Source organism: Manacus vitellinus, unplaced genomic scaffold, assembly GCF_001715985.3.
Source record: "Manacus vitellinus isolate BGI_N305 unplaced genomic scaffold, ASM171598v3 scaffold_29_pilon, whole genome shotgun sequence".
In the NCBI taxonomy this organism is placed as follows: domain Eukaryota; kingdom Metazoa; phylum Chordata; class Aves; order Passeriformes; family Pipridae; genus Manacus; species Manacus vitellinus.
Window position 1 is genome coordinate 3,692,282 of NW_021940207.1, and position 24,816 is coordinate 3,717,097.

Sequence of the window (24,816 nt, forward strand, 5' to 3'; positions counted from 1 at the left end):
GTTCTCACTCTTTACTAATGCTTCAGACCCAGCAGGCTCTGAAAGGCGAAAGGAATTGACTGCATTCACTGCTTTGTCTTTCCAGACTTATCTTTGTGCATTTTCATGCCTTTGCAAGTGCAAGGCCTGCACCACCAGACTCTACCATGTCATGACTAATAGGGCTGAGGTGTTACCACCCCCAGCACCCCCTCAGGGACAAGGAGGGTATCAACTCCACGGTGCTGGCACATGTGGGGGCCTGCTTGTTCTCCTGGATGGCAGTGATGCCCTGGGGACGATCCCACGTGGGCCTTGTACTGCCTTGTCCTTTGTGCGGTGGATTTAGTGTTTTTGTTCCCGGTGAGGTGTCATTTCACACTGGATTGTGGCTGTGACTGATAGCAATAGAATAGAGGTCACTGGATCCATCTTCCCATGGATCACAGGAAACGCAGAAGCAAAAGTTATTCTGCTGAAGTCCATCCTCCTGCCAGCATGGGAGAGGAAAATGAGGATCTCGTGCTGGGTTTTTCCTCCTAAGCAGCAGGTCTGAACTGCATCGGGGAGCAGGGGCTGTGACACCCGTGTCCATGGGGGCACTGCAGGAAGGTTAGTGCTGTCCTGCCAGGCACACAGCAGGGCTCTCAGGGTGGTGGGCAGGTGGTGCAGAGGATACAGCAGTCCCAGGGAGAGCAGGGATGGTCAGCTGGGCAGTTTGGCAGAGAGCTGCTGCCTTCAGCTCTGGCACCAGCAAGGCCCCCAGGGACAGCAGGGCCAGAGGAGAGGGTCCCTAAAGGGAACCTGTGCTAGATGAGCAGGTGGTCCCAGGGAGGTGGCTGCCATGGGGATCTGCTCTGCCTGTCTCTGCCTCTGGCTGCCTCCGTGCTTGTCACAGATGAGTCCTGTGCAGATCAAAGCCTGATGGACAGTGTCCTGGGTCTACAGGTTGTGGTCACCTGCTTGTGAGAGGCTTAGCCAGGATGAGCAGGTAAAGTTATCTGCCTTGAAAAGGTTAAAAAACACCTTTAATTCCTCTTTTCTTCCCTCATCCTTTGCCAGTGCAGATCAAGAGTGTGTCATCATGGGCTGTGTTTGCTAGGGGACCTATCTTGGTTGTGCCTCCCATTCTGTATCCGTGCAAGCTTTTAGTACAGGGCAAGCCACCCTGCGTGCCCCTTTTCCAGCCAGCCTGCTTGGCTGTCCCTGCCTGGCACTGCGGGGCTGACCTGCTGGGCTGGCAGAGCTCATCTGGCTTCCCCTGCCTCGTCAGCCACTCCCTGTGACTGCAGATGAATTGCACGAAGCCTGGCTTTCTTTTAATCCCTTTTCCCAGCAGTGCTGAGCCTGCTGGAGGAGCAGGCGGGGGAGCCCAGGGAAGGGGCTGCTGGTTGTCTGGGAGATCCGGGGACGACGAGGCGGGAGCAGGCTCTGCGCAGCGGCGGGTTACGTGGAGTCTTGGGTTTCTGCAGGAGGAACTGACAGCCAGCACAGGAATGTCCTTGGAGATTTGTCAGAAGTCCCTCCATGACCTCGGCATCCTCAGCTCGACCTCTTCAGTGTGCTAAGAAGGATCGAGGGAGTCCTCCAGGTAGAGGTCAGGATTCAAGCAGCCATTGCTTGGTGCCTCCTGCAGAGCGCAGGAAACACACAGCAGATGTTGTTTGCAAGAAGGATGAGCTTCATTTCTATTTTCTATTTTTGAATGCTACCTGTGTGATTCTGTTTTGGAAAGTAATTAGGGCTTGGTTTTATTTTAAATGAAGAAGTCCACCTGAGTCAGCACCATGGCTCCCTGCCTCTGCTGTGAGTCACCTTTGCTGACTTGGACCAAGAGAAGTTCCTACCCTTGCTGGCACGGAGGGGCTGAGAAAGCCTTGAGGAAAGCAAGCAGCATTCCCTGTTGATGTCAGCAGCAGTGGCATTAAGCCATTTCTTGTTCCAAGGCTGGATTCTGTCTTTTATCACTCCAGTGCAAAAGGTTGAGTTATATTTGGGACAGTTCCTGACAGCAGGTTGATGTTGCTGTACCTGAAGATGGAGTTTGTGGTGGTAAGGAAAGGAGGCCCAGAGCCAAGTTTATGAAGCAGGTGGTTAAAATTGGAGGCTGGATCAGAGGTTGTCTTTAAGGGAGGAGAGGGATGTGGTTGAGGTCTCACCAGTACTCCACCATCCATGGCACCTGCAAGCACCCTTGGTCCTTCTGGCAGGGGGAACCAGGCTCTGCTGAAACAAGAGAGCAGAAGCACGTGTGGTTCTTGCAGGGAAGGCTCTGCTTGTGTACTGTGACCCTCTGGGGTGTGTTTCTCACTTTGACCTTACTGTAAATAAGGTGCATGATATGATATGACTTGACCTTACCCCATGTCAGGCTTTCTATAGCACTAGCAAAGGAGAACTCTCCTTCAGGAAAAATCAAACAGATTTCATAGCAGTGCTCTGAACACCTGCTGAAATGGGGAACTGGAGGGCAGCTGGGATTTGAGCTTTCTCCATTCCTTCTGGCAGATGAAGCCCAGGCTCTGTCAGTGGGAGGGGAGCAAACCCTACAGGGTTAGCCAATGAGTCTGGTCAAAAATGAAATGAGGTTAGCTGTGCTCTCTAAATTTCCCTGCCACCTGCACCCAACTATATGGGTCTTCATTTCTTCAACCTTGTGTCATTGTGTGCTTTCCAGCATGTTCCAGCCCAGAAACAGCTAGGGTTTGGGTATCAGAAGGGTCTTGTGTGTACAGCTTCTGAACTGCTTTGGGCCAACAAGTCCCATAGGATACTTACTGTCCTACAAGGATTTAATTCACTTTTCGTAACTTCTACATCACCTCTGCAAAGGTGCTTTCATTGTGCCACTCATTCCCTAAGTGCTTCTGTGTTCAGTGTTTTAACACTTTGAGGTTATTTTATTTGAGGATTGCTTAGCCTTAGTTACCCTGTGCTGGGAGGGAGCCCTGACTCCACTCTGTTGGCTCCTGGTTTGCTACATCTTGAGAGATGCACAACTCTTCTAATGAGACTGTTCATTTGGAAAGGCATATCTCTGCATATGCTGCCCTCACATCCTTGTGTGCATTTCTTGCTTTATATAGCATGAAACAACATGAGAGGGAGTTCCCCTGACTCACTGATTTGGAATATCAACAGTGTGGCTGAGCTTTCACTTGCATTTCCTAGCTCTTGAGTGTTGAAATATCTTAGGGAGGAGCTGGTTTTGATCTCCCTGGCTGCAGATGCTCTTTGACCAGGAACTGGCAGTGCCTCTCTGGGCATCGGTAGACAAAGAGCATCTGCAGCCCTCAGGGCAGGGATGGGAAAAGCCCATAAATTCAGAAGGGCTGGATCTTTTCTTTTGTCTCCCCGAATCCTATCTCCTTCAGGAAGCTGTCTTTGATTTGTATCTGTGCATTTTTCTTCAGTCTCTCCTGAGATAAAGCCCTGACTGTGCCTCTAAGTCTAAGTACATCATGAACAAAAAGGTACATTGCATGCTCTGGTTTAGAGCTCCGGTGCTGACAGGGCGACAGGCTTTGCTGGTGGGATGGGTTGGCTTCTGTGTGGTTTAAGCTTAGATGGGTGCTGAAAATGGTGAGATTTCCCTGAAGAGGAAGGGGAAGTGATGGGGGTCTTGAAGTAGAGCCAATATTTGATGATCTGCTTGTTCAACTGATCAGTTTGGCAGTAGTGAACTAGTCTCGAAAAGAGGTTATTGGTGAGAAAAGCTTTGTTTTTAATACCAGAAGTATGTGGCCCACACTTTTATCCCCAAGGGATGAAAATGAGAGCAGCTTTAAATAATGTTATTTATTTTAATTTGTTTTCCTTTTTTTTTCCCCTTTTGTTTTGGAAATCCACTTTGGTTTTGCTGTGGAAGGGATTAACAGCTGAAACACTGGGTTATTTCTTGCCAGTTGAAAGGCTGGATTTTCATTCTAAGGTGTCAGCTTGAGTGCCTTTGTTACAAACCGTGCAGAAGCATACTATTTTGATATTTACACTCCTAACTATACCTTGCAACACTGCTGTTGCTTCTTGAGAGAGTGGCTCCTGTTTGAATATGTGTTTTTGACAGCTGCTGTTCCTCTGGCAACAGTGTCAAGCAGCTTGAGTGGGGACCTCAGTCATACAAAGCTTTCTTCCCCAAAGCTGCTTTTGCATATGCAAATGGCATTACCTCTCTGCACCATCGCTCCTGCTTTGTGGTAGATAATGGTGCTTTCTTGCTGTATGCTGGGTAGCTGAGGGGGATGATATTGATGAAATGCTGTGCACGCTCCAGAGTACACCAGCAGTTTGCTAATCTCTGTCCAGAACATGGTGAATGCTTCTGCAAGAAAGTCGGCTTCTGCCTACAGCAGCTCGGGGGCTAGAGCGCAGCTCCAGAGGGAGAGATGCAGATGCAGTGTTACCTCCCTGGGGGTGGAGCACCTGTGCATCCTGAAGGGCTGGAGTGCTCGATGCAGTGTGTGTTTCTCAGCCACTCTGTAAACACAGGTGTAGAGGGGCCAGTCTCTGCTAGATCTGGTAGACATCATGCCCTCCCTCAGAGCTGCTGTACTCCTGAGGGGCTGCTGCTCTCAGCAGTCCCTGATAGAGAGAGCATGTGAGTGAAGCAAGTGAGAGGCTGGCTGGGAAGGTGTCCTCCAGCTTTGTTGGCCATACTAAGCAAGTGGTATATTGCAGGAGCCAATGTCTTGGTTCAGTCTTTGCTCAGTCTTTGTTCTGGCTGTCTCCTGAGACCACATTGGTGGTGGCTACCAGTCCTCAGAAGAATCATTATGATATGGCCTGTTGTCCACAAACCATGTTGACCACAGGGAGTAGTAAAGTTCTTTAGTTCACCTTTGCTGGCTTCTGGACCACTGAAGGTTTCAGCCTGACCAGAGTCTCCTTGGAAAGAGTGCAAGACCATGTTCCTGTTGTGAATCTCCTCTTGCTGTATCTCTGATGTGTCTTGCTGTGTTCCTCTGCAGGAAGGAGCATTGGAAGCTGCTCGGCAACTTGAAGACCACAGTGGAAGGTTTGGTGTCCATCAGCAACCCAAATGTCTGGTCCAAGTATGGGGGCTTGGAACGGCTCTGCAGAGACATGCACAGCATCCTCTACCATGGGCTCATCCACGACAAGGTAGGACTCTGTCCTGCCAGCATGGCTGTCTGTCTGTCTGTCTGTAGCAGCTTTGGTGCCTGTCACTAGCACGTGGGGCAGTCCTGTCTGCTGCAGCTCACTTCTGTTCTCATAGCATAGAGTGGCTACAGTGCTTGTAGCAGTGTGGGAAATGGTCCAAGCAACAACTGAGCTTGCCTGGCAAGTGCTGTGGTTGTCAGAGAGACCTGGGTGCATGTTGTTTCTATCTCATCTACCTTCAATATGGTTTTTCTAAGTACTTGTGCCCCCTCTACTGAGGCCACTCCTCTCTCCTTTCCTCCTGCTGTAGCCAAACATTTAAATTGCATTTGCAGTGAGTCAGCCCCGTATCATCTGCGCTTGGACAAGTCCCCAGTGAGGTCTGGCAAGAGAAACCTCATGTCTTTACTGTTTCTGGTTAGCTGTGTTAGTAACAGGAGCTGGCAGCCAAACCCGCGCCCTGCGTGAATGGGATCACTCTTTCCAGGCTCTTGTTGTGCCTGCAGTTGCTCACCCAGCCTTTACCCCTTTCATGGCTGCCTGGAAGAATTTCTCTTTCCCAGTTGTGTGCAGAGGCCGGAAGATCTCCCTTTCAGCTTGCAATTAGCAGCACAATTAACTTACAGGGGAAAGCTGAAGAAAGGCTGCAGGGGATGCCCAGGGACAGGCTTCCCATCGGTGGCTCTGCCACACTGAGAGAAGAGAGCCATGCAGAGGAGCTCCAGGCAGCTTGCACGGACCAGCTGGGTTCAGGGTCAGGAAAACTGAATCTATGCAGTGCTGCACCCAAGCTAATAAACCTCCAGGAAGAGCCAGGCTGGCAGGTTGTACCACCAGGGAGCTTTGCTTGCTGGATTCATTAAGTTTGCAGCCAGCACTCGTTAATGTGCTGCTCTGTTCCTGTTAGTCCCCAGTGGTGTGACCTTTGGGAGATCATCAGAGAGAGAAGCTACCTTTTCTATGTGAGGAGTGCAGTGCTCCCTTCTGATAGATTTGCTGTTAATGGGCTTCAGGAAGTGAATGATTTATACATGTCTGATATTGGTAACAGTTCATGCCAATCATGGAAAGCAGGATGGTATGTTACTTTCCTTAATGCTTTTACATTTACAGCTCTTCCACTCAGGACTGTCTGCCCTGCTTAGGCATGTGTGACACCAGTCAAGCTTTCAGAGATGCAAAGGGAGGCTTCCTAACAGCAGTTTTCTCATAGTTGCTCCAGCAAAACATTTCCTTTCACTCATTATTTTCTTGGCAACTTTTTTGCTTACAACTAGGAATAAAAGGAAAAGGTGAAAAAATCCCTATGTAGATGTTGAGAGAACTGGGGTTAGACGTTTTTAAACTTTTGATTGAATTTATTTGTCCAGAAAGCCCTATTCAGTCCAGAGAACTAAAATTGCTGGATTAGTTTTGTAGTCTTAAAAAAACCAAGCTACTCCCCCCCTGCTGCCAAACCAAATAAACCACAAAGCAGAAGCCATTCCTCTGTCACTTGTGAAAGAGGAAATAGAGATGGAAGTAAAATAATCAGCTTTTTGTTGAAGAGAGATTTTTTGGGTCTGTGTTTACACCCGATAGGGTGGTGAGGAAAACAGCAACTCTGCTGCAGTTCCTCTCTAACGGGAAGAATAACTAAGAAGAAAAAAACTTCATTGTTTGAATAAAACTGAGGTAGGCAGCACATCCTCTCATGGCAGCAAGGGGCTAATGGGGAATGTTGTCATTTAACTGGGACTTGGGATGTGGTACCTAACTGTCCCTGTCCCGGGCAGGTGTGCTGCAGACAGAAGGATTACTGGCAGTTTGTGAAGGACATTCGCTGGCTGAGTCCCAGCTCTGCTCATCACCTGGAGAAGGTGGGTTCTGGTGGGGTGGCCTGGTGTGCCCAGAGGGAGGGGAGGGGGCAGTTGGGCTGTGAGCCTCACCAGTGGGGTAGTGGTGCCTTGGCTGTTGTGGGTAAAGTGGCTCCAGGGCTTGTGGAGGCTGAAGCAGCCGTGTGTTTGGGTACAAGCCGTGTCCTGGGAACTCAGTGTGGCTTGGGCTGAGACAATCGTCTGCTTATTTCCCCCAGGCCAGTCTCCAGCTCGGCTGGGCCGGGTGCAGCGGGCATCACCAAGGGAACTGGCACAAGCAGTGGTTGTGTGTAAGCAGGGGTGATTCATGCATCTATGCAAGCCTCTAACGGTCTGGGCTGTCCCGTTTCTGGGTTGTGGCTTCACCGTGCATTTACTTTCCCATTCCTGGCTTCTGGCAACCACTGGCACATAGGGATACTCCTGGTGTTTGGCTGCCCCATGCTGACATCCATGATCCCTGCCATGGGTGAGCACAAAGGACTGACCACTGGTAGTCCGTAGTCCCTGTGTCCAGCCTGCTGCTGGGGGGATGTGGGGTGTGACTCCAGACCAGCTCTTCAGGCTGCAGCAGCTCAGGCATTGTCATAACCTTCTGGAATTAATGTGTCAGCAAGAACATGACTGTCACCACTGGGGTCAGGTTGGATTTAGGAGTTCCTCCAGGGGTTCCTCCAGGTCAGAGGCAAAACACAGGGGTGGGAGAGTGTGCAGGAGAAATTCGTTGTGCTGGTGGCTGTCAGAGGACTTTGGTCACTAGCTGACCTTTGATATGTTGTTCCTGCCTGGTGCTTTTGCCTCCCTGGTGGCTGGGGAGCTGCTGGGACATGTCCTCCTTCCCGCTGACGGTGACAAAGCTGCTGTTATCAAGAGGACCAAAGCCATGTAGTGGAACAAGCCCTGCTCACCTGCTTGCCTCTGCATGCCTTAACCTGTGCCTGATGTCCCTTTCCAGTTCATCAGCCTGCAGGAGAGTGACCAGCGTGACCCAGAGGGCCCAGGAGACCAGGCCATCGCGCAGCTGTGGCTGCAGCACAGCCTGCAGTGCCACTGCCTGTCGGCACAGCTGAGGCCGCTCCTGGGGAACCGGCAGTACATCAGGAAGTTCTATGCAGGTAAAGAGCAGCGGGCCTTTTCCTTCTTATTCAGAAAATATCTAGTTGGTGGTGGTTCCAAGCTGTGGGGGGTGAGAGGGAACAGCAGAAAAGTTGGTTTGCATGTGAGCAACCGGTGTGTCAAAGCACGTGGGTGAGAGGGACTCCCCCGAGCAGCATTTTTCTCTCCCCAGACACTGCCTTCCTGCTCAGTGACGCCCACGTCACGGCCATGCTGCAGTGCCTGGAAGCTGTTGAACAGAACAACCCCAGGCTTCTGGCTCAGATCGACACCTCCATGGTGAGTTGAGGTCGCAATTTTACATCTGGCTCTCCCCAGGTACTGACTGGCTGTGGCTGCTCCTGGAAGGTCACATTCAGGGCACAAAGAGCCCTCGGACAAGGGGCTGGACTTGGAAGTAGCAAAAGTTGCTCCAAGATGGGAGGAGAGCAGGGAACTGGTGCTTGTGTTGCCTGTGTGACCTGGCAGGGGTCGCAGTGGGCAGGATGGCTGTGTGAGGCCTGTAGTGGGGAACCTTGGTTGAGGCTGGCTTCCAGGGTTTGAGTAGAGGACCTGAGGACCAGTTCCTTGTAAGAGGCACCTCTAAAGCCCTCCCCAACAGTCCCAGGCTTCAGGACCAGCATGCAGAGCTGCCTGGTCATGAGGGACAGTCACCCTCTGAGGGGATGGGCAATGCCCCAGGACACCTGGGTGTCCACTCCTGCTGATTATACCAGAGACCCCCTGTACAGCCCTGTGCCAGCTGCCCCTCTCCAGAGGAGGGGAACAGCAGCTGCTTTCTTTGCACAGAGCTCCCCAGAGGAGCTGTGAGTGAGGCTCTGTTAAATGGGGGCTGTGTTCTTTCAGCTGGCTGGAACGTCACTGCCATCCCTGTGCATGTCAGACCCTTCTGCTGAGACAAGAGAGATGTGTGACCACAACGCTGAAGGACACGAGAGCCATCTGCCTGGAGCACTGGGCTGCCTGGATCATTTCACTGAGAGCATGGTAATTTCCCAACAGGAGCCTGTCCTGTAGCTGCTAACTAAGACCCGCTTCCCTTTGTGCTGCCATGTTTTTCCCTCCCCATCCTCCTGTGCCCAGGGCTGCTGCATTCTTTGCTGGCTGGTGACCAGGCACTCGCAGGTCGATCCCTTTGTGTTGCTGCTCCTTTGACATGTAGCTCCATAGATGCTGATTTATTAATGATTCCACTTCTCTTCAGCTTACCAGGAGGAGTGACAATCTGTCTCCAGTGACCAAGAGTCAGAGCCTGACAGCCCTCCCTGGGTCCCCGTACGTCCCCACTGCTGGCTGCACCCAGCCGCGCTGCTTTGGGTCCTCCTCCAGCCTCCACCATCCAGCCTCCTCTGGCCTCTCTGGTATTAAGGGTGGGCTGGGGAGCTCAGGGTAGACACAGAAAAGACTTTACCTTTTTATCAGCTCTTCATTGTGGTGGATGTGTGTGAGGAGATCTCTGCCTATGATGGGAGGGAGATCCCTGGCCTTTGCCTGTAGTGGGTGGGCGTGCTGGTCTGCTTGTGCCAGAGTGTGTGACATCGTGCTCCTGCCTCTGTCCAGACAGGAGACCAGCGAGCTCCTTTGTCAGCTCCAACTCCAGCCAGCCCCAGGAGCGCTGCCTGTCCACTCGGTCCTCCTCCTTCAGCGAGGGCAGGTCCACTCTGGAGCAGCCTGGCTCTGTCACCCAGACCCCCTCACCCAAAGACCCCTTCTCTCCAGCCAGCGAGATGAGTTCCAGCACCACCAGCCAGAGCGAGGATACTTGGACAGGGAGTCAGGATGATCCGCAGAGTGATGTTAATGATGGGCCGGAATACCTGGCCATCGGGAACTTGGGACGCCGGGGCCGGGCATGCAGCAGTGCCAGCACCAACAGCTCCAAGAGCAGTAGCTCCAAACTCTTCTCCTCCAGCAGCTCCCAGAAGCTGGACTCAGTATCATCCCTGGGGGAGCAGGGGGCAAGCGGAGGTGGAAGCAGGGGCCTGAGCCTGTTGCGACGGTCCAGCTTCTCGGAGGGACAGTCGTCAGCTCCACAGGGCATCCTCAAGAAGAGCCACGTGCGCTCACACTCTGACACCAACGTGGCTTCGGGGAAGTTGCACGGTAATGGGACAGCTTTTCTCGTATGGCTTTTGGGTGTGGGAGTCCCTGGTACCAGGAGGCTGATACTGGCTACCCCTTTGACTCCATAGCTCAGACTGGGGAGAGGAGCAGTGGACAAATGGTTGGGAAATTTGGTCTTTTCCCTTAGCTTACCTGCTCCACACTGGAACGATGGGCTGACATATTCCTTCCCAGAATGTCCTGGACCAGACTGTTACTGGTATGGGCAGCTTTTACCAAAAAAATCTTAGAAAATGGCAGTGGTGCTGTGGCATTAGCTGTCCTGCTTCCCCACTGGCCTTGCTGGGCTGGGGCATGGGGCCATGGCAAGGCACTGGGGTAGGCCTGGGCTCATCCTACTAGTAGGATGTCATACCACTGGTAACCTGCCGGGTCCTCCTGTGCTCCTGAGCGGGTGAATGCATGGGGACACAGGGAGTGGGATGTGAGGGAACAAACAGTTGAGGGATTCTGTTCCACCAGAACATGGGATAAGTGGAGGACCTTGCTGATTAGTAACCAGTCTGTCTCTGTTTTCTCTCTCTTAATGCTGCCCTTCTCCTCCTCTGTCTACCCAGGAGGCCTCAGGGATATCACCATTATAATAGAAGATCCAGTGGCAGGTTTGGGAGCCAGTATAACAGCCCTTCATTAGTGATCATTGCATCAAGTTCAGGATTGCCATCAAACCATTAGTGTCCATTTAGAAAACCAAAAACATTCTTTCTTTACTGTGTCTCAGCTGATGCTTTGAAGTGTGGTCAGGTTTATGCATGTGACTTGACTGAAGATCCCAGCTTGGGTTTTGGGAGCAGTGGACCAGATTCAGAAGTGTGCCTGCAGTTCCCCTGCATGGCATTAGGGAGTGCTGGCCACCGAGTCCCTGAGCTGCATCCCCTGCCTTTCCCTCCACCCACTGCCTTGGGAGCCAGGAGAGGTTTCATCTCTCACCTATGAAATAAGGTCTGGTAGCTAAACAGGCAGGGGCTTGAACATCTTATTTTCCCTTTGATTTAGCGGATCTGTGGCACAGGGGCTTTTGATGTTGGCTGAGTTCCAGCTGTGTATGCACCCACAACTGGGACTCCCAGATGCTCTTCTGGACTCAGGGCAGGTTCTCCCCTAAGCAAAGGTGCTGGGTGCTGACATCCCTGTGACCCCCATGCAGAAAGAGCCAGCAGCTCAAAAAAAATGGGCTGTTTCGTTTCGCATCTGTTGAGCAGTGGCACTGGGTTTGTCAAGTTCACATCTGGGTGCCAAGGGTTCTGTGGCTAGGAAGGGTCCTCCCTGGGGGTTGTGGGCACTCAGATGTGTCCAACCCTATGTCCCAGTCTAGCAGATGATGCCTCGCTTTACCCTTCAGCACTAGGCTCTGTTGTATGTGGCATCCCCCAGGCATCCATCCCATGAGGTGGTTTCTGTGTTGAGGGGGCTGCAGAACACCCTCCAGGCTGCAGCGAAAAGCTGTGAGAGCCTCCCACCCTGACAGGTCTCCTTTGTCTCCCAGCCTGTGGGATGGGTTGATTCCAGGCCCCATCTTGGTGACTGCTGCTTCAGGGTCTTGGCAGGGAGAGGCTGGTGTTGGTGGGATCAGGAGCCTCCGTCCACCTCAGAATTACAGCACAAATCTGAGAACGAAAATGAATAGGAGGTTGAGAGGACAGGGTTGCCCTTCTGTTGTGCTCAGGATGTGAGCTGGGACCTGCCCCATATCCAGAGCTGTTTGTTCCTGTCCCATTTCAGTCAGGGTGTTTTTAGTCTCCTTCAGCAGTCCTCTGTCACCCAGCTGCTCTGTCCAGGTGCTCCCTGGGGCCGTGGCTCTCCGTAGGGCACCATCTGTTCTTGGTCTCCATTCAGGCCAGCTCCTGGCAGTCTCTACCGGCTCAGTCTGGCAGGGAGTTGCACCACAGTGTGTGCGTGGGCCAGAGCCCTGCCCACAGCCCGTGTAAGTCACCTTGAGCACTGCATCCGGGGGTTGTGTGCAGGAAACCCTGGCTTGTCCTTCAGGTGCCCCCTTACACTGGTGTCCAGGCTGTTTTGCAGGGCTGGGAGACCCACAGATCTGTCAACTACTAGATGAGGTTTCCCCTCATCTCCTCTCCTGACTCTCTGTTCTGGGGGTTAACTCTTCCCTCAGAGATGTTCCAGCAGGAAGAAGGGGCTGGCAAGAGGCACTTGCTGGAGCCTATTGTGTCCCCCAGCTCTAGTCGGGGCTAAAGAGAGGAAGGCTCAGGACTCGACTGCTCCATGGCTCTCATGAGCTTCTCTCCTTCCTTCCCCCTCTCTAATGCCTGAAATGCCCTTCTAGTTTTGCCCCCTCCTGGGCTTGCCCTCAGCTGTGGCATGGAGCAGGAAGATGTCTCTCCTTGTTTCTATCCATTTGTGCCTCCGTGTGTGATGCCAAGCCTGTTTCATTTCACCCTGTCCAATGGCTGGATGCCTCTGGGATACTGAGGTGTGCCTGGTGTCATCTTCCCTTCCAGAGTCCCATGGCGATCCAGCTGGAGGGAGAGGGCCGGTCTCTGCTTCCACCCAGAGCAGTGAACTGAGCACACCCAGCTCCCTCTACATGGAGTATGGTGAGTACAGCCAGCCTTAGTGGGGACACTTGCTCCTGGTCAGGCTCCTCCATCAGCTGTGGTGGCCTCAGCTGCTGGCACCTGCTTGTGGGATACTGGCTCGGCTTGGTAGCATGGAGATAGCAGCAGGTCCTTCCCTCATGCCTTTGTCTCTTGCTTTTCTAGATTCTGGACAGTATCTGAGCTCAGGGGAAGGGATGTTCAGGAGACCCTCGGAAGGACAGTCCCTCATCAGCTACCTCTCTGAGCAGGATTTTGGCAGCTGTGCAGACCTGGAAAAGGTGAGGGAAGCAGCAGCAGCCTATGTGCATTAGAGAATGTATCTTTCTGCAGGTTCAGGTATACTTCACTCTGTGGGGAGGATAATGCCATGGTATTTTCTGCTGTAGAGCTGTGCACAGAAGTTCAAAGTTGAGCTCCTTGGTGGTGTCTGGAAGCCAGGATCTGCCTGTCCAGCATATACACAACATCTTTTCAAGATGTTAGGGCTCCTCAGGGCCCACGTGCTGACCTCCAGAGTGGATGTGTTGCACATCTTCTTTGTAGGATGCCTCTTGTGTTTTGTGAGTATTCTGGTGCCCAAGAAGGCTTTATTTTCTAGGTCCTCATAGAAGTCATATTTTGTGGGATTGACAGGGATTAAGGTCTTTCAACCACCATCCATGAGTAATAAGCTCTTTCCTGTCATAGGTGGGGAAGATTTTATGAAGTCTTCCTAGTTTGTCCACGGTATAGCCTTGAATGCTTTTGCTCTTGCCTTGCAGGAGAATGCCCACTTCAGCATCTCAGAGTCCCTGATCGCTGCCATTGAGCTGATGAAATGCAACATGATGAGCCGACAGCTGGAGGAGGAGGAGGAAGAAGACAGTGACAAGGAGATCCAGGAGCTTAAACAAAAGATTCGCATTCGGCGCCAGCAGATCCGCACGAGTCGGTTCCCTGCCTGCCAGGAAATGGGCTCAGACAGTGGGTGATGTGTTTGGGGCTTATCAGCTGGTGGGATGTGGGTTTTCTGTCTGTTACCTATCCTAAGCATCCTGTCTTCCTGCCCATTCCTGGGAAACAGTCATATTGCTACCAAGGTGGTGCAGAGATTTGTGAAACTGCTGTTATTGAAGGCCACATGGGACCCATACTGCACATTGATAACACTTTTGTGCTGCGGGCACTGAGTTATGGAATGTAATTTCATTTTGAACCCCTAGCATTTTCCATCCTTGAGCTCCATCCCTCCCTTCCCTGGCTGTACCTTGCTATCCCCTTCTACCATAGCAGTCAGTGACCCTCCAGACTGCTTCCATTGATGACCTGCCTGTGATGCATTTCTCCCAGGTCTTGTGGCAACAGACAGCGGGTCCCAGTTCAGCTCCCACGGCTCCATGCGGCTCTCTGACTCGGGCTCTGCAGAGGATGTGGAGGAGTACGAGATCCGAGGTAGGAGGGAATGGCTGTGTTGGCTTCTTGCATAGAGACAGATTTCTCCTCGGTGTGATTGTATTGAGGTCAGTCCCACTGAAGAAGAGCATGTCCCTCTGGCCTTCGAGATGGCTTTTCCCAAACAGATGGCTGAGCTGAGTATAAGCAGAGCAACCAGTTTCCCTCATGTGGTGGCATGACTTTCCTTCGAAGCCCCCTGTAACCCTGTAGCATTTCTTGCCTCTGGCTGGTAGGTGGTTTCCATCTCATTGCCTGGTCCACATAGTGGCTGTCACAGCTAGAGAGAGGTGGGAGAGCTGCCATCCTGCTCTTCTCCTCCCTGGGGAAAAGGAACCATAGCTCTGACCACTTACCTCTTGGGTGGTGGGTGCTGGTAACATCCTGACCTGTAGTCTCTGCTTGGGTGGCTGAGCTTATCACCGACAGGACACGTCTGTGTCCCTGGGTATCCTTTTCCTTCAGAGCCATGTTTCATCCTCCGAGGTGGATGACTTACTTCTCAGCAGTACTTCCATCTTTAAAAAGAAGATGGAGCAGTCCAGTCTCCAGCTTTAAACTTCTCGTCCCTTGACTATAAACAGCAAGCCCCTCCTTACAGTCTGTGAGGGCGAGGTTTTGAAGCCCACGGAGGGGTGTGCAAATTCAGTTCTGGGCCCTCCTCGTGTGAGCGCTGCTCTTGTATTGTGCCCTTTCTCTTTGGCCTGGCCAAAGCACTGAAGTCAACTGTTTTGTCATCACCATGTTATACAGATGGTAACGATGGATCTAACCTGATTCAAATGTCCAAGAACGGCCTCTCAGTGTCAATGGCTTCCTTGTTCTCAGGTACCCTGCAGTGCTCCCTGCAGCACGCTTGTGTGTGTGTGTGTGCGAGGTCTGTGTGTGTGTGCACATGCACACTTCCCAGAAATCTGCCTGGTTTTGGAACTGTGAGTTAGTTCCAGTATCATCCAGACATCAGTGAGCATAGCTGTGGCAGGATTGAGCAGAGAGGAGGCAGAGGATCAGTGTCCTGTGCTCCATCCCCCAGAGCATTTTGCTGTGCAGTATTTTGGATGTATCAAAGGTGTTTGCTGCAGTGAAGATCTGTCTTGCCTGGGGTAGGGCTTGGCAGGTTGATGGCACAGCTTTGTGGCTCTGTAGGTGCTGAAGTCTGAGCCTGAGCTGGATGAGAGCAGAGTCCTTTTCAGTGTGGGACGAGGTCTCCATCCCAGGTGCCTTGGGGAGCATTATCTTGCTTGAGTTGGCAGAGCTTGTGTGCCATAGCTCTAATATGAACCACTGCCAGCCCCTCCCACTCTGCTCAGACTTGACTTGGAGTGGAATCCTTCCAGATGGAAAAGAAGTCCTGGAGGGAAAAGTAGTGAGATCAGACAGGGCACAGGCAGTTTGTTCATGCTGGAGGCCCTGGGCACTGGGATCACATGCAGCCAGGTCTAGCTTAATGTTTCTATTGTTTACGGTACTACTAGGTTATCCTTCTGGTCTGCTGGCCACATTAAATACCCTTCATGTGCTCCCTGTTTGCTTTAGCAGGGGAACAACCTGCTAGGCTGTTGCTGATCTCTCGTGTCGGGTGTTTGGCACCAGCACATTGCTTCTGATGGAGATGCTGGTGCTCAGAGCTTCCCGGTCAGCCCTGCTGTGTTCACAGAGCAGGGCTTTAATCTAGTGGGGCTCATGCTGGCCTGAAGCAGGCATATGGGGTCTAGGGTGATGTCCTTGGGTTTAGGGGCTGTTCACAAGCCTCCTGCAGACTATCCTACCTGGTGATAACATTGGCAGCAGAGATATTTTGTGCAGCTAACGAGTCTTTTGGGGAGGGTCTGCAGTTAATGTTGGGAGGCCAGTGGTGGCAGAATTCCAGTGCTAGCTCCTGCGGGAGCCTAAGGTCAGATTTGGCTCCCTCTCATCCCTGAGACATGTCAGTGCCTGAGTGCAATGGCTCTGCCTCCCTGTAACACCTGGCCCACACTGTGTGTGCCCTGCTGTTGGCTCATGTTCGTCACAGTCTAGGACCATGTGGCACCTTTCTGCACAGAGCAGGAGGCACCAGAGGTCTGGCTGGTACTCTACATGGTCAGTAGGCTGTTTTCCTGAATTCCCTGTTTTCTGCACTAGAAGTCTGTTTGCATGATGTAGATATACAGATTCCTTAGCACATTAGGATGCTTTCCTGTGCCTGGTCTAGCAGTGGATGTCAAACATTGAGGGTCAGGCATCCATGCTGAATTCCAGAAGTGTGAGCCTGTAAATTTGCAGGAGTTGCTCCCCTTGTTGCCAGGGCAGCCCTGCTCTTTGTAGGGAAGCTGGGGTGGGTTGGCACTCTTTGCTCGGCCAGGCTGTGATTCCCTTGGCCTCAGTGTGCAGTTGGTGCCTGGCTGGGATCGCGGGGACTCTGTGCAGGTTTGTGTTAGTCGACCTGCTTGGGGTAGAGGAGCAGGGACCCTGAGCTGTGCCTCCTCATGCCAGGCACGGGGACAGGGGAAGCTGCAGGCTTGTGTTTGGGGTTGGTCTGGTCACTTCAGACCATTCCTAGAGCTCCCCAGAGGTACAAAACAGGAGACCTGCTGGGCTGAAGGTTGTGGCATTGGCCTCTCTTCTGTCCTGACCCATAGTACTTTCCCCTTGCATGCCCTCTTTCTTTTTTCTGGGAGTCTATCTGCAATGAAGCAGGGATTCTGCCTGCCTTTGCCTGTAGTGTGCTACTGGACGTCTCCTGGCCCAGGAGATGAATCCCCTGTCTTTCACACCTGCTGGAGTGAAAGAAAGATGAGTGGTGAAGCTACTGCTGAGTACCCAAGGCTGCAGGGCAGCCCAGGGCTGTTTGGGAGCTGATGGAGGAGTGGAGGGAGCAGAACCTCAGTGTCCCGCACCTCTTCATGGACCCCTCTCTTCTCAGGAGGTGGGTCTGTGGCCTCTGCAGAGGGCTGGCCCCATGGCTGCTGGCTGCTCTCTGCAGGGATGCTGGCACGTCTGTGGAGTGCTGGGCACAGGCTGCCAGCCCTAGCTGTGCAGTCACTGACAAGCTGTGGTACAGCCACTGTCTGATCTTAGAGTTTTGCAGTCAAGTAGAGAAAAGGGCTCTGCATCCCATTGCTAATCACCTCCAGCATCTGTACTGTCTGTAGAGAGCTACTAACCCTTCTTGCTAACCTTGCAGTCCTGCCCTCCAAGCTCCTGTGTGTGCTCTGTTTCAGGCTGTGTCACTGCTAGGACTTGGTGTGTGACCTGTACCAGCAGCCACTTGTCTCCCCCAACCCCCAGGCTGGCTGTTTTTACAGCATCCCACCATACCTTTCCCTTGTAACTCTGACAGCTGACTGATTAGACTGCACCCTCCTTGCTCCTCAGTGCCACTGGTAGAAGTTGATGCTGTAGTTTACATGTTTTTCACACCTGGATGAGTTTTACCTTGAAGCTTTGGTTTGAAGTGAGTGTATTGCCCTGCCCTGCCCCATCTCTTCCACCTTGTCTGTTTTTGATTCAGATGCAGACATCAAGAGGAACCCAGACTCCAGGAAGTCCTTTCTCTCCTCGGACTCCATGTACGTCTTCAATGCTGGTGACACATCTTGGTACCAAGTTCTCCTTCCTGGCTAACTTTGCTCTTCCATGTGCATCAGTTGCTGCTTTGCACTGGAGTAGACATCCTTCCTTCCTTCCCTTTACTTAGCAGTTGAGCACTGGGTCCTAGTCTTAAATCTGGGAAGCAGTACCTGGGGATCATCAGGATATTCACATGAGGTAGATATGATATGGACTGGTGTCAGGAGAGATGCCCATACCTCCTAGTAGGTAAGAATCTGGTGACAACCTGGAGCATCTGGACTGGCTGCTGGCTTGCTGCTGGCTCTCAGCCTCCCCTGCCTCCCCCTCTCAGCTGGGACAGCCTGTTAGACTTCATGGTGCTGCCACCTTCTCTGTAACCCTCACTGCTGTGCTGTGACTCAAAGGGGGAACTGGGGACAGCTGCAAAGACAGAAATCAATCACACATATCAATTTTAAGCCTGTGTAGCAGTGCAGAAATAAGGAACCAGAGTGGAAGGGAGCATCTATATGGCTTGAGCCGGGTCTGGCACTGGGGGCTGGGAGGAGAGCACAGCTGTCAGACCCAGTACTAACCACTTTCTTTTCTGTCTAGAACCCACTCCTTCCTCAATTCCAACTCAGCAGAGGCTGTGGCCATGGGCTTGCTAAAGCAGTTTGAGGGCATGCAGCTCCCAGCTGCCTCTGAGTTGGAGTGGCTAGTCCCCGAGCACGATGCCCCACAGAAGGTAAGGCTGTGAGTCACTGTCACCAATTGCATTTGATCTTCCCTGAACCCTTGGCTTCACCCAACTGCTGAGGGGCTTTGCTCATCCCAGTGATCCCTTTCTGGAACTGGAAGAGGGAGTTTACCTGGGCTCTGGAGGTGGGTGCATCCAATCAGGGCTCTGCCACAGCAGCCTCCTACATCAGAGTGCTGGGGTCCCTGGGGACAGCCCTTCTCCAACCCCTTTTCAGCTGGAGCAGCAGTTTGGTGCCGGGCAGTTTTCCAGAGGGCTGCACTTGCAGGTTTCTGGCGGTCCAGCCAGATGTACTGCCTTTGCAATACCAGACAGGGATCTGACCCTTTTGCCTGCCTCTCACAGCTCCTGCCCATCCCTGACTCTCTGCCTATCTCTCCTGACGATGGAGAACACGCTGACATCTACAAACTGAGGATTCGGGTGCGCGGAAACCTGGAGTGGGCCCCGCCACGGCCACAGATCATCTTCAACGTTCACCCAGCGCCAACGTAAGGACCCCTGTTGCTGGGGCCTCCCCAGGGACCTGCCCTTTCCAACCTTTTTCCATCAACACCAGCGTTGCTTATCCTCTCCCTCCCACTTGACTAATGGGGATTCCCTGCTCTGAGCCTGGTAAATCTCAGTGGTCACCACTGTGGGATGGTGAGATGGAGCCAGTGCCTGCAGTCGGTGTGGACCAGGATACAATAGGGCTTTTCCCACTGGATTTATTGTCCACACAAACATCCCAGACCTGTGCCAGTGCCCGTCTTCTGGTGCCAGGTGCCATCAGGGCTGGGCTCATGCATGTTGTCTTCTGTCCCTGGACAGGAGGAAGGTGGCTGTGGCCAAGCAGAATTACCGGTGTGCAGGCTGTGGCATCCGGACTGATCCTGGTGAGTGCTGGGGGCCTGACCCGTAGCTGGAGAGTGGGGAAGAACCTGTGAACAAGTGGGAAGATGCTGAGTGGGTGGGTGGTGGTGGAGCTCAGCACAAGGTCGCTGGGGCAGCTCTGCCTGCACTTTGATGTGCACCATCCACAGAGGAGCCTCCATCTCCAGAAGGTCAAGGGCTGGTGGAGGGAAAGTGCAGCCAGCCTGTCCTTTGGAGGACATTTCAGATGTTGACTGTTGTATGGCAGAGTCCTCTATTGGGGTCCTCAAGCTCCCAGCAGGTTCTGCTGTGGGTACAGCTGCAGTGTTCTTCCCTAAATGTGTAGGTAGATGTGGCTGCATGAGGCTGGACCATGGTCCTTCTGCAGTCAGAGGGGTGCTTGCAGACCCCCATGCTGAGCACTCTGGGGTGGAGGAGATACCAGCAAGGCAGAATGCCTTGCTTGTTGGAAATGCCTGTTGGAAAATCTGAGCAACACTGGGAGTCCAGTGTGTGGCTGGGCAGAGCCCGTGCCTGGGCTGACCTCGCTGTGTGCCTGGTTTGGGCAGATTACATCAAGCGGCTGCGGTACTGCGAGTACCTGGGGAAGTATTTCTGCCAGTGCTGCCACGAGAACGCCCAGACGGTCATCCCCAGCCGCATCCTGCGCAAGTGGGACTTCAGCAAGTACTATGTGAGCAACTTCTCCAAAGACCTGCTGAGCAAGATCTGGAGTGACCCACTCTTCAATGTGCAGGATATCAATCCTGCCCTGTACCGGAAAGTGAAGGCTCTCAACCAAGTGTGGGTAAGACCCTTTCCATGCCTTCCTGAGTAGGGTTTGGGTGAGGTGGGTGGCTGCCAACTGGCTGCCAATATTTGAAAGAAGCTGGTGAGAAGCAGATACTTCAGTTTTTGAGGCTTAAAACCTCATCACTGTGTCTTTCCGTTCGCCTCGTCTTCCTTCTTCAGTAACGCAGGAATTTCAAAAGGAATTTTTGGCTGGTATCCAGCTGGGCTTCAGTTTATCTCCTGGAGCACAATGGCAATGATTGTGCTTGCCTTGCCCTATGTGGTGTAAACACTTTGGGAACAGGGGAGCAGCAGCTGAGGAGCAGCAGTTGTTTCACCAACACGGGGAATGGGACAGACCTGCTCGGCCAAGGACTGTGCTAGTTACTGATTCTTTGTCCCCACTTCCTCTCCAGCTGCTGCGAATCCAGCTTTTCCACATGAAGAACATGTTCAAGACGTGCCGACTAGCTAAGGAGTGAGTACTGGGCTGTGAGATGAGGCTGTTTTGCTCTCCTGGTTCTGTCCTGGGGCACTTTGCACAGGGAATCTGTGCAGCCTGTGCAATGAGCAGCAGGGAGAGACGGGAGTGGAGGGGAAGAGAAAGCAGGAGTGGAGAGGGAGGGCTTAGTGGAGCCGCTTTATTCTGAGCTCTGGTTTCTCTTTCCTTGCAGCCTCCTGGACTCCTTTGACACAGTGCCTGGCCACTTGACAGAGGATCTGCACCTCTACTCACTGAGTGACCTCAGTGCCACGAAGAAAGGGGACCTGGTGCCTCGCCTGACAGAGCTCCTGAAGGCAGGCAGCCTGCACGTTGACAAGTGCATGGTAAGGCCTCCCTCACCTGCCTCCTGCCCAGCTCTGCACCCTCGGGAGCACCCTTGGGAGAAGGGTTTGCTGCAGAGATAACTGAAGGGGAGGCTTTGATGGGCAGGGCAGCCATCAAATTAACTGATTCAATGCTAACTGTTCCTGCCTGCTCCATAGACCTCCTATGCAGAACGTTTGGGATATTTGTTACCCACCCCTGACACACATAGATTCTGCTTTCCTCTGCTCCAGGCTGGTGAAGAGCTGTCCCACGTGGTTAGAGCAAGGCACTCTTGTCCTGCTCTGCTCTACCTCCTGCCCTGGTTGCCTGGGAGATGAGGAGGATTTAGCTGTTTTTTCCTCATCTTTTTTCCTTGCAGCTGTGCCAAGCCAAAGGCTTCATCTGCGAGTTCTGCCAGAATGAGGATGACATCATCTTCCCCTTTGAGCTCAACAAGTGCAGGACTTGTGAAGGTGAGATACTGGGGAGGAAGAGGGAGGAGACAGACCCTGGAGCCACCAAGGTCTGCCTCCAGTTTGAGTGGCATTTATGCTAGCAAGAGGTACAGAGCCATAGCCAGCCAGCCAGCCAGAGTGCCTCTGTGCATGGCCTGTGTCTACAACATGTTATGACAGCAGCAGATCAGCTTTGTAACAGTGGTTGGCCAGAGCTGCTGGCATGGTGGAGCGTGTAGGTCCCCTCCTGACCACGCTGTGTGCTGCCTGCCCTGGCAGCAGCAGGCGTTCGGGCTGTGACTGCAGCAAGTGGGTGTCTGGGAGTCCTGGCTTCCCTTCTGCTGTGGTTATGGGACAGGCTGCAGCCTGCACACAGCTCCCCTGCAGCTGCTTGGATGGCTGGAGCTGACCTTGCAGAGCAGAGAGAGCCTGAAGGCTTTGTCTCTGTGTTCTTCCTGCCTGCCATGAAATCCCCAGACCCCTTCAGAAGTCATCCTTGATACTGCCCAGTACTAATATTTGAGTAGTGCTTGTCCCTGCAGCTTGGGACCAATCTCTGAACTGGCTTAAAATGGCTCCTGACAACATGCAAGTAGGTGCAGTGCCAGGGAAAACTTGGGCCAAAGTCACTGTTTCCTTGGAGTTCAGGAAAGTTTGGGGAGGGACCTTGTCACAGCTTCTGTGCTCCCAAAAGCTCTGTAGCTGGTCCAGGGACTTGCAGTGTGGAGTGTCAGGCAGTCTGTCTGCCTCTACCAGTTCTCAGCCATGCTCTCCCCCCCAGAGTGCAAAGCCTGCTACCACAAATCCTGCTTCAAATCCACGCACTGTCCCCGCTGTGAGCGCCTTCAAGCCCGGAGAGAGCTGATGGCCAAGCAGAGCATGGAGTCCTACATCTCAGACTACGAAGATGAGCTGGAGCAGCCGGAGGCAGTGGCAGCCACATGAACAAGTTGCAGCCAAGGAGTGTATTGTGGGTTTATTTATGTGCGTGGCCTTCGACACCAGAGCCTGAGCCACGTGGAGATAAGGACTATTGGGAGGACTGGAGCACTGTCTTGAAGGGATCTGCAGTAGTGCTGTGCTGGGAAAAGGGCACATTCCATCGTCCAGATCTGCTCCAGGTACTGCTCATACTCCCTGATGCCTTTGCTTGGGGAAAGGCAGCTACTCCTGCCTGTCCTGCAGGCAGAACAGAGACTTTTTCCAAGCAGTTGTTCATGGTGGACAAGGCAGCGCTGTGGTGCCTGTCTCCGTGCCCTGCTCTGAGCCCAGCAGGGTCCCCTGAAGGGTCAGCACTTTCTGTTCATCACTTTCTGTTCATCTATACACCAGGAAGCTCTGGTCCACATCTGCTCCTTGGAGGAGGGAATCAACTCTCCGAGTTCTCTGACCTTCTGTTCTGCTGCTGGGGCTTGTGTGAATGGAGGAAGGATGGGGGGTTGGTTGTACGTTTAACAGCTCCCTTTCTGAAAGCTGGTGTGGGACACTGGTGGAGAGTTGCTGTCACTCAAGGATCAGAGCAGAGGAGGTGGCAATGATGAAAACACCAGACTTCCCTTCCCCCTGCCTACAGCCTGTGCTGCAGTGGGACATTGCCCCTGGAGCAGCCACCCAAGGGGACTGGTGCTGACAGGCTTTTGGCAGGCAGATCCCCATGGCTCTATTAGGATCTGCCTCCATGGGATACAGGCTTCCAACCTACTTTGTCCTCATGCTGCCAGTCTGTCCTCTGTGGGGGGACATGTCCTCTTCTAAGGGTGACATGGGACCTCGCTCTGGTGGCACCAGGTCCTGCCTTGTGTGCAGCTGCCTTCTGCCCGAGACCTGTTGGGATGCAGGTGAAGGCCCAGCCCTCCAGCTGCATCCCCTGAGCCTCTGTCTCGGTTTGTTCTTTTAGGTTGGGTTTTTGTTTTTTAATCTGTTGGATTTGGTTTTATTTTTTTAATGTGGTTGTTTGTATTTTTAACTGTGTGTTCCCCTGCACGGAGGTGCTGCTTGAAACACCTCCTTAAGGGGCTTGTGATCTGCTTGCAGCTCACCAGTATAAATTCTCCAGGGCTGTCCTGCTCCTGGTTTATCACCCTTGGATGGAGCTGGCATTTGCCAGGTGTCCCCTCTCCCAGCAGACATCCTCCTCCCCTTGAGAGAGGGGTCCCTGAGCCAAGCAAAGCCTCCAAGCTTCCCAGCTGTGGTGCAGCAGGGTGACCAGGCAGGCTGCTTGCAGTGGGGGTGCATGGGGGGAGAGGGGTTTGGCACTGGGGTGCTGCAAAGGGTTGGTCCCTCGCTGATGCAGAGCTGCCTGCCGTGACTGACAGCTCTACAGGGTCAGACCCAGAGGTACAAGGTGAGCTCTGTGCCCTGGGGTTTGCGGTCAGTCAAGGAGGTGCCTCTGCAGTGCAGTGACTGCTTTAGCCCGTGGCACAGGTGAGTGTCCAGGACCACCTGGCATGGGTGGGATGTGGAGTGTTTGGAAGGACAGTGTGGCCTGTGTACGTGCAAGAAGGGTGTTGAGGGACTGGGGAGCAATGCACTGGCAGGAGGCATTGAGAGGCAGTGGCTCTTTCAGTGTGTGCCCTGACTAGAGGCTGGGATGTGACCCCTTGTGGGCTCTTCCTGTGGGGGTGGCAGGGTTGGGGAGAGGGGAAGAGGCTGGGACTAGGAGAGGTGGCTGCAGGGCTTGGTCAGGGAGGGTGGCTGCAAGCCTTGCTGCTGGGGGCCAGGCTGCTGCACAGCAGCATCTCTCCCCTGTCTGCAGCATCCTGACAAAGTCCCGGAAACAGGGTTCAGACCCCACTTGCTCCCCTGGGGTTTTTGCTGCCTTGTGTCTTGTGTCTGCTTGTGCTCTTCTGTTCACTCTATCTCTGCAAGCCCTGGGGCTACCAGATGCTGGTCTGCCTTAGTCTTGCCTGTCCCCAACCCCAAGCCAAGCCTTCCTGCTGCTGCCCGGAGCTGGCACCCCCTTCCCTGGAGCTGCCTCAGCAGCACACCTCCATTCACCCTATTTTGTTTGAAGCACTTTATTGTCATGGGACTGCAGCTGAGTGGCTGCCTGCATCCCTTTCTAGAAGCACTGAGTACATTTAGAGAAGAGGGAAGGAATTCTGGCTTAGTTATGGTTTCCACCCTCCGCCATGGACTGTGTCTGGAAGCAGCAGGACTTGCAAACCTGGCAGAGGTCTCCAGGGCAAGAGCCCAGCACTGACTGCTACAACTAACACTGGGCCTGGCCAAGGCAGTGAGCTCTTTGTGAGGGAGAGCGGGGGACTGCCCCAGCTGTCAGCTGGAGCCTTCCCCATGGGATTACTGTTGCACAGCATAGCAATTAAAATGCCGTCCTTAATAAACTAAGTTAATAAGGGATTCATTTGTGTTGTGACATTTCAGGTGGGGTAATGGTGTGTATCCCGCTTTGAATTCATGG

At 53.1% G+C, this 24,816-nt stretch overlaps 1 protein-coding gene across 4 annotated transcripts; it reads left to right on the forward strand.

Annotated features, from left to right (window-relative positions):
- The first annotated feature begins 1,471 nt into the window (after positions 1-1,471).
- On the forward strand, positions 1,472-24,749 carry RUBCN (rubicon autophagy regulator). 4 transcript variants are annotated; one of them, XM_029960757.1, is made up of 23 exons: positions 1,472-1,570; positions 4,947-5,100; positions 6,876-6,959; positions 7,912-8,071; positions 8,245-8,351; positions 8,919-9,059; positions 9,277-9,433; positions 9,633-10,175; positions 10,754-10,798; positions 12,659-12,754; positions 12,920-13,035; positions 13,519-13,720; positions 14,087-14,188; positions 14,942-15,016; positions 17,682-17,739; positions 18,338-18,470; positions 18,828-18,973; positions 19,296-19,360; positions 19,907-20,145; positions 20,546-20,607; positions 20,804-20,957; positions 21,320-21,413; positions 22,177-24,749. In XM_029960757.1, exons 2-23 carry the CDS (start codon positions 5,062-5,064, stop codon positions 22,338-22,340), a joined length of 2,982 nt encoding a protein of 993 aa, XP_029816617.1. In that variant the 5' UTR covers positions 1,472-1,570; positions 4,947-5,061; the 3' UTR covers positions 22,341-24,749. The 4 variants fall into 4 exon arrangements, with proteins under 4 accessions (XP_029816617.1, XP_029816618.1, XP_017930494.1 ...); XM_029960758.1 differs by lacking the exon at positions 14,942-15,016; XM_018075005.2 differs by lacking the exon at positions 10,754-10,798.
- The last annotated feature ends 67 nt before the right edge of the window (positions 24,750-24,816 follow it).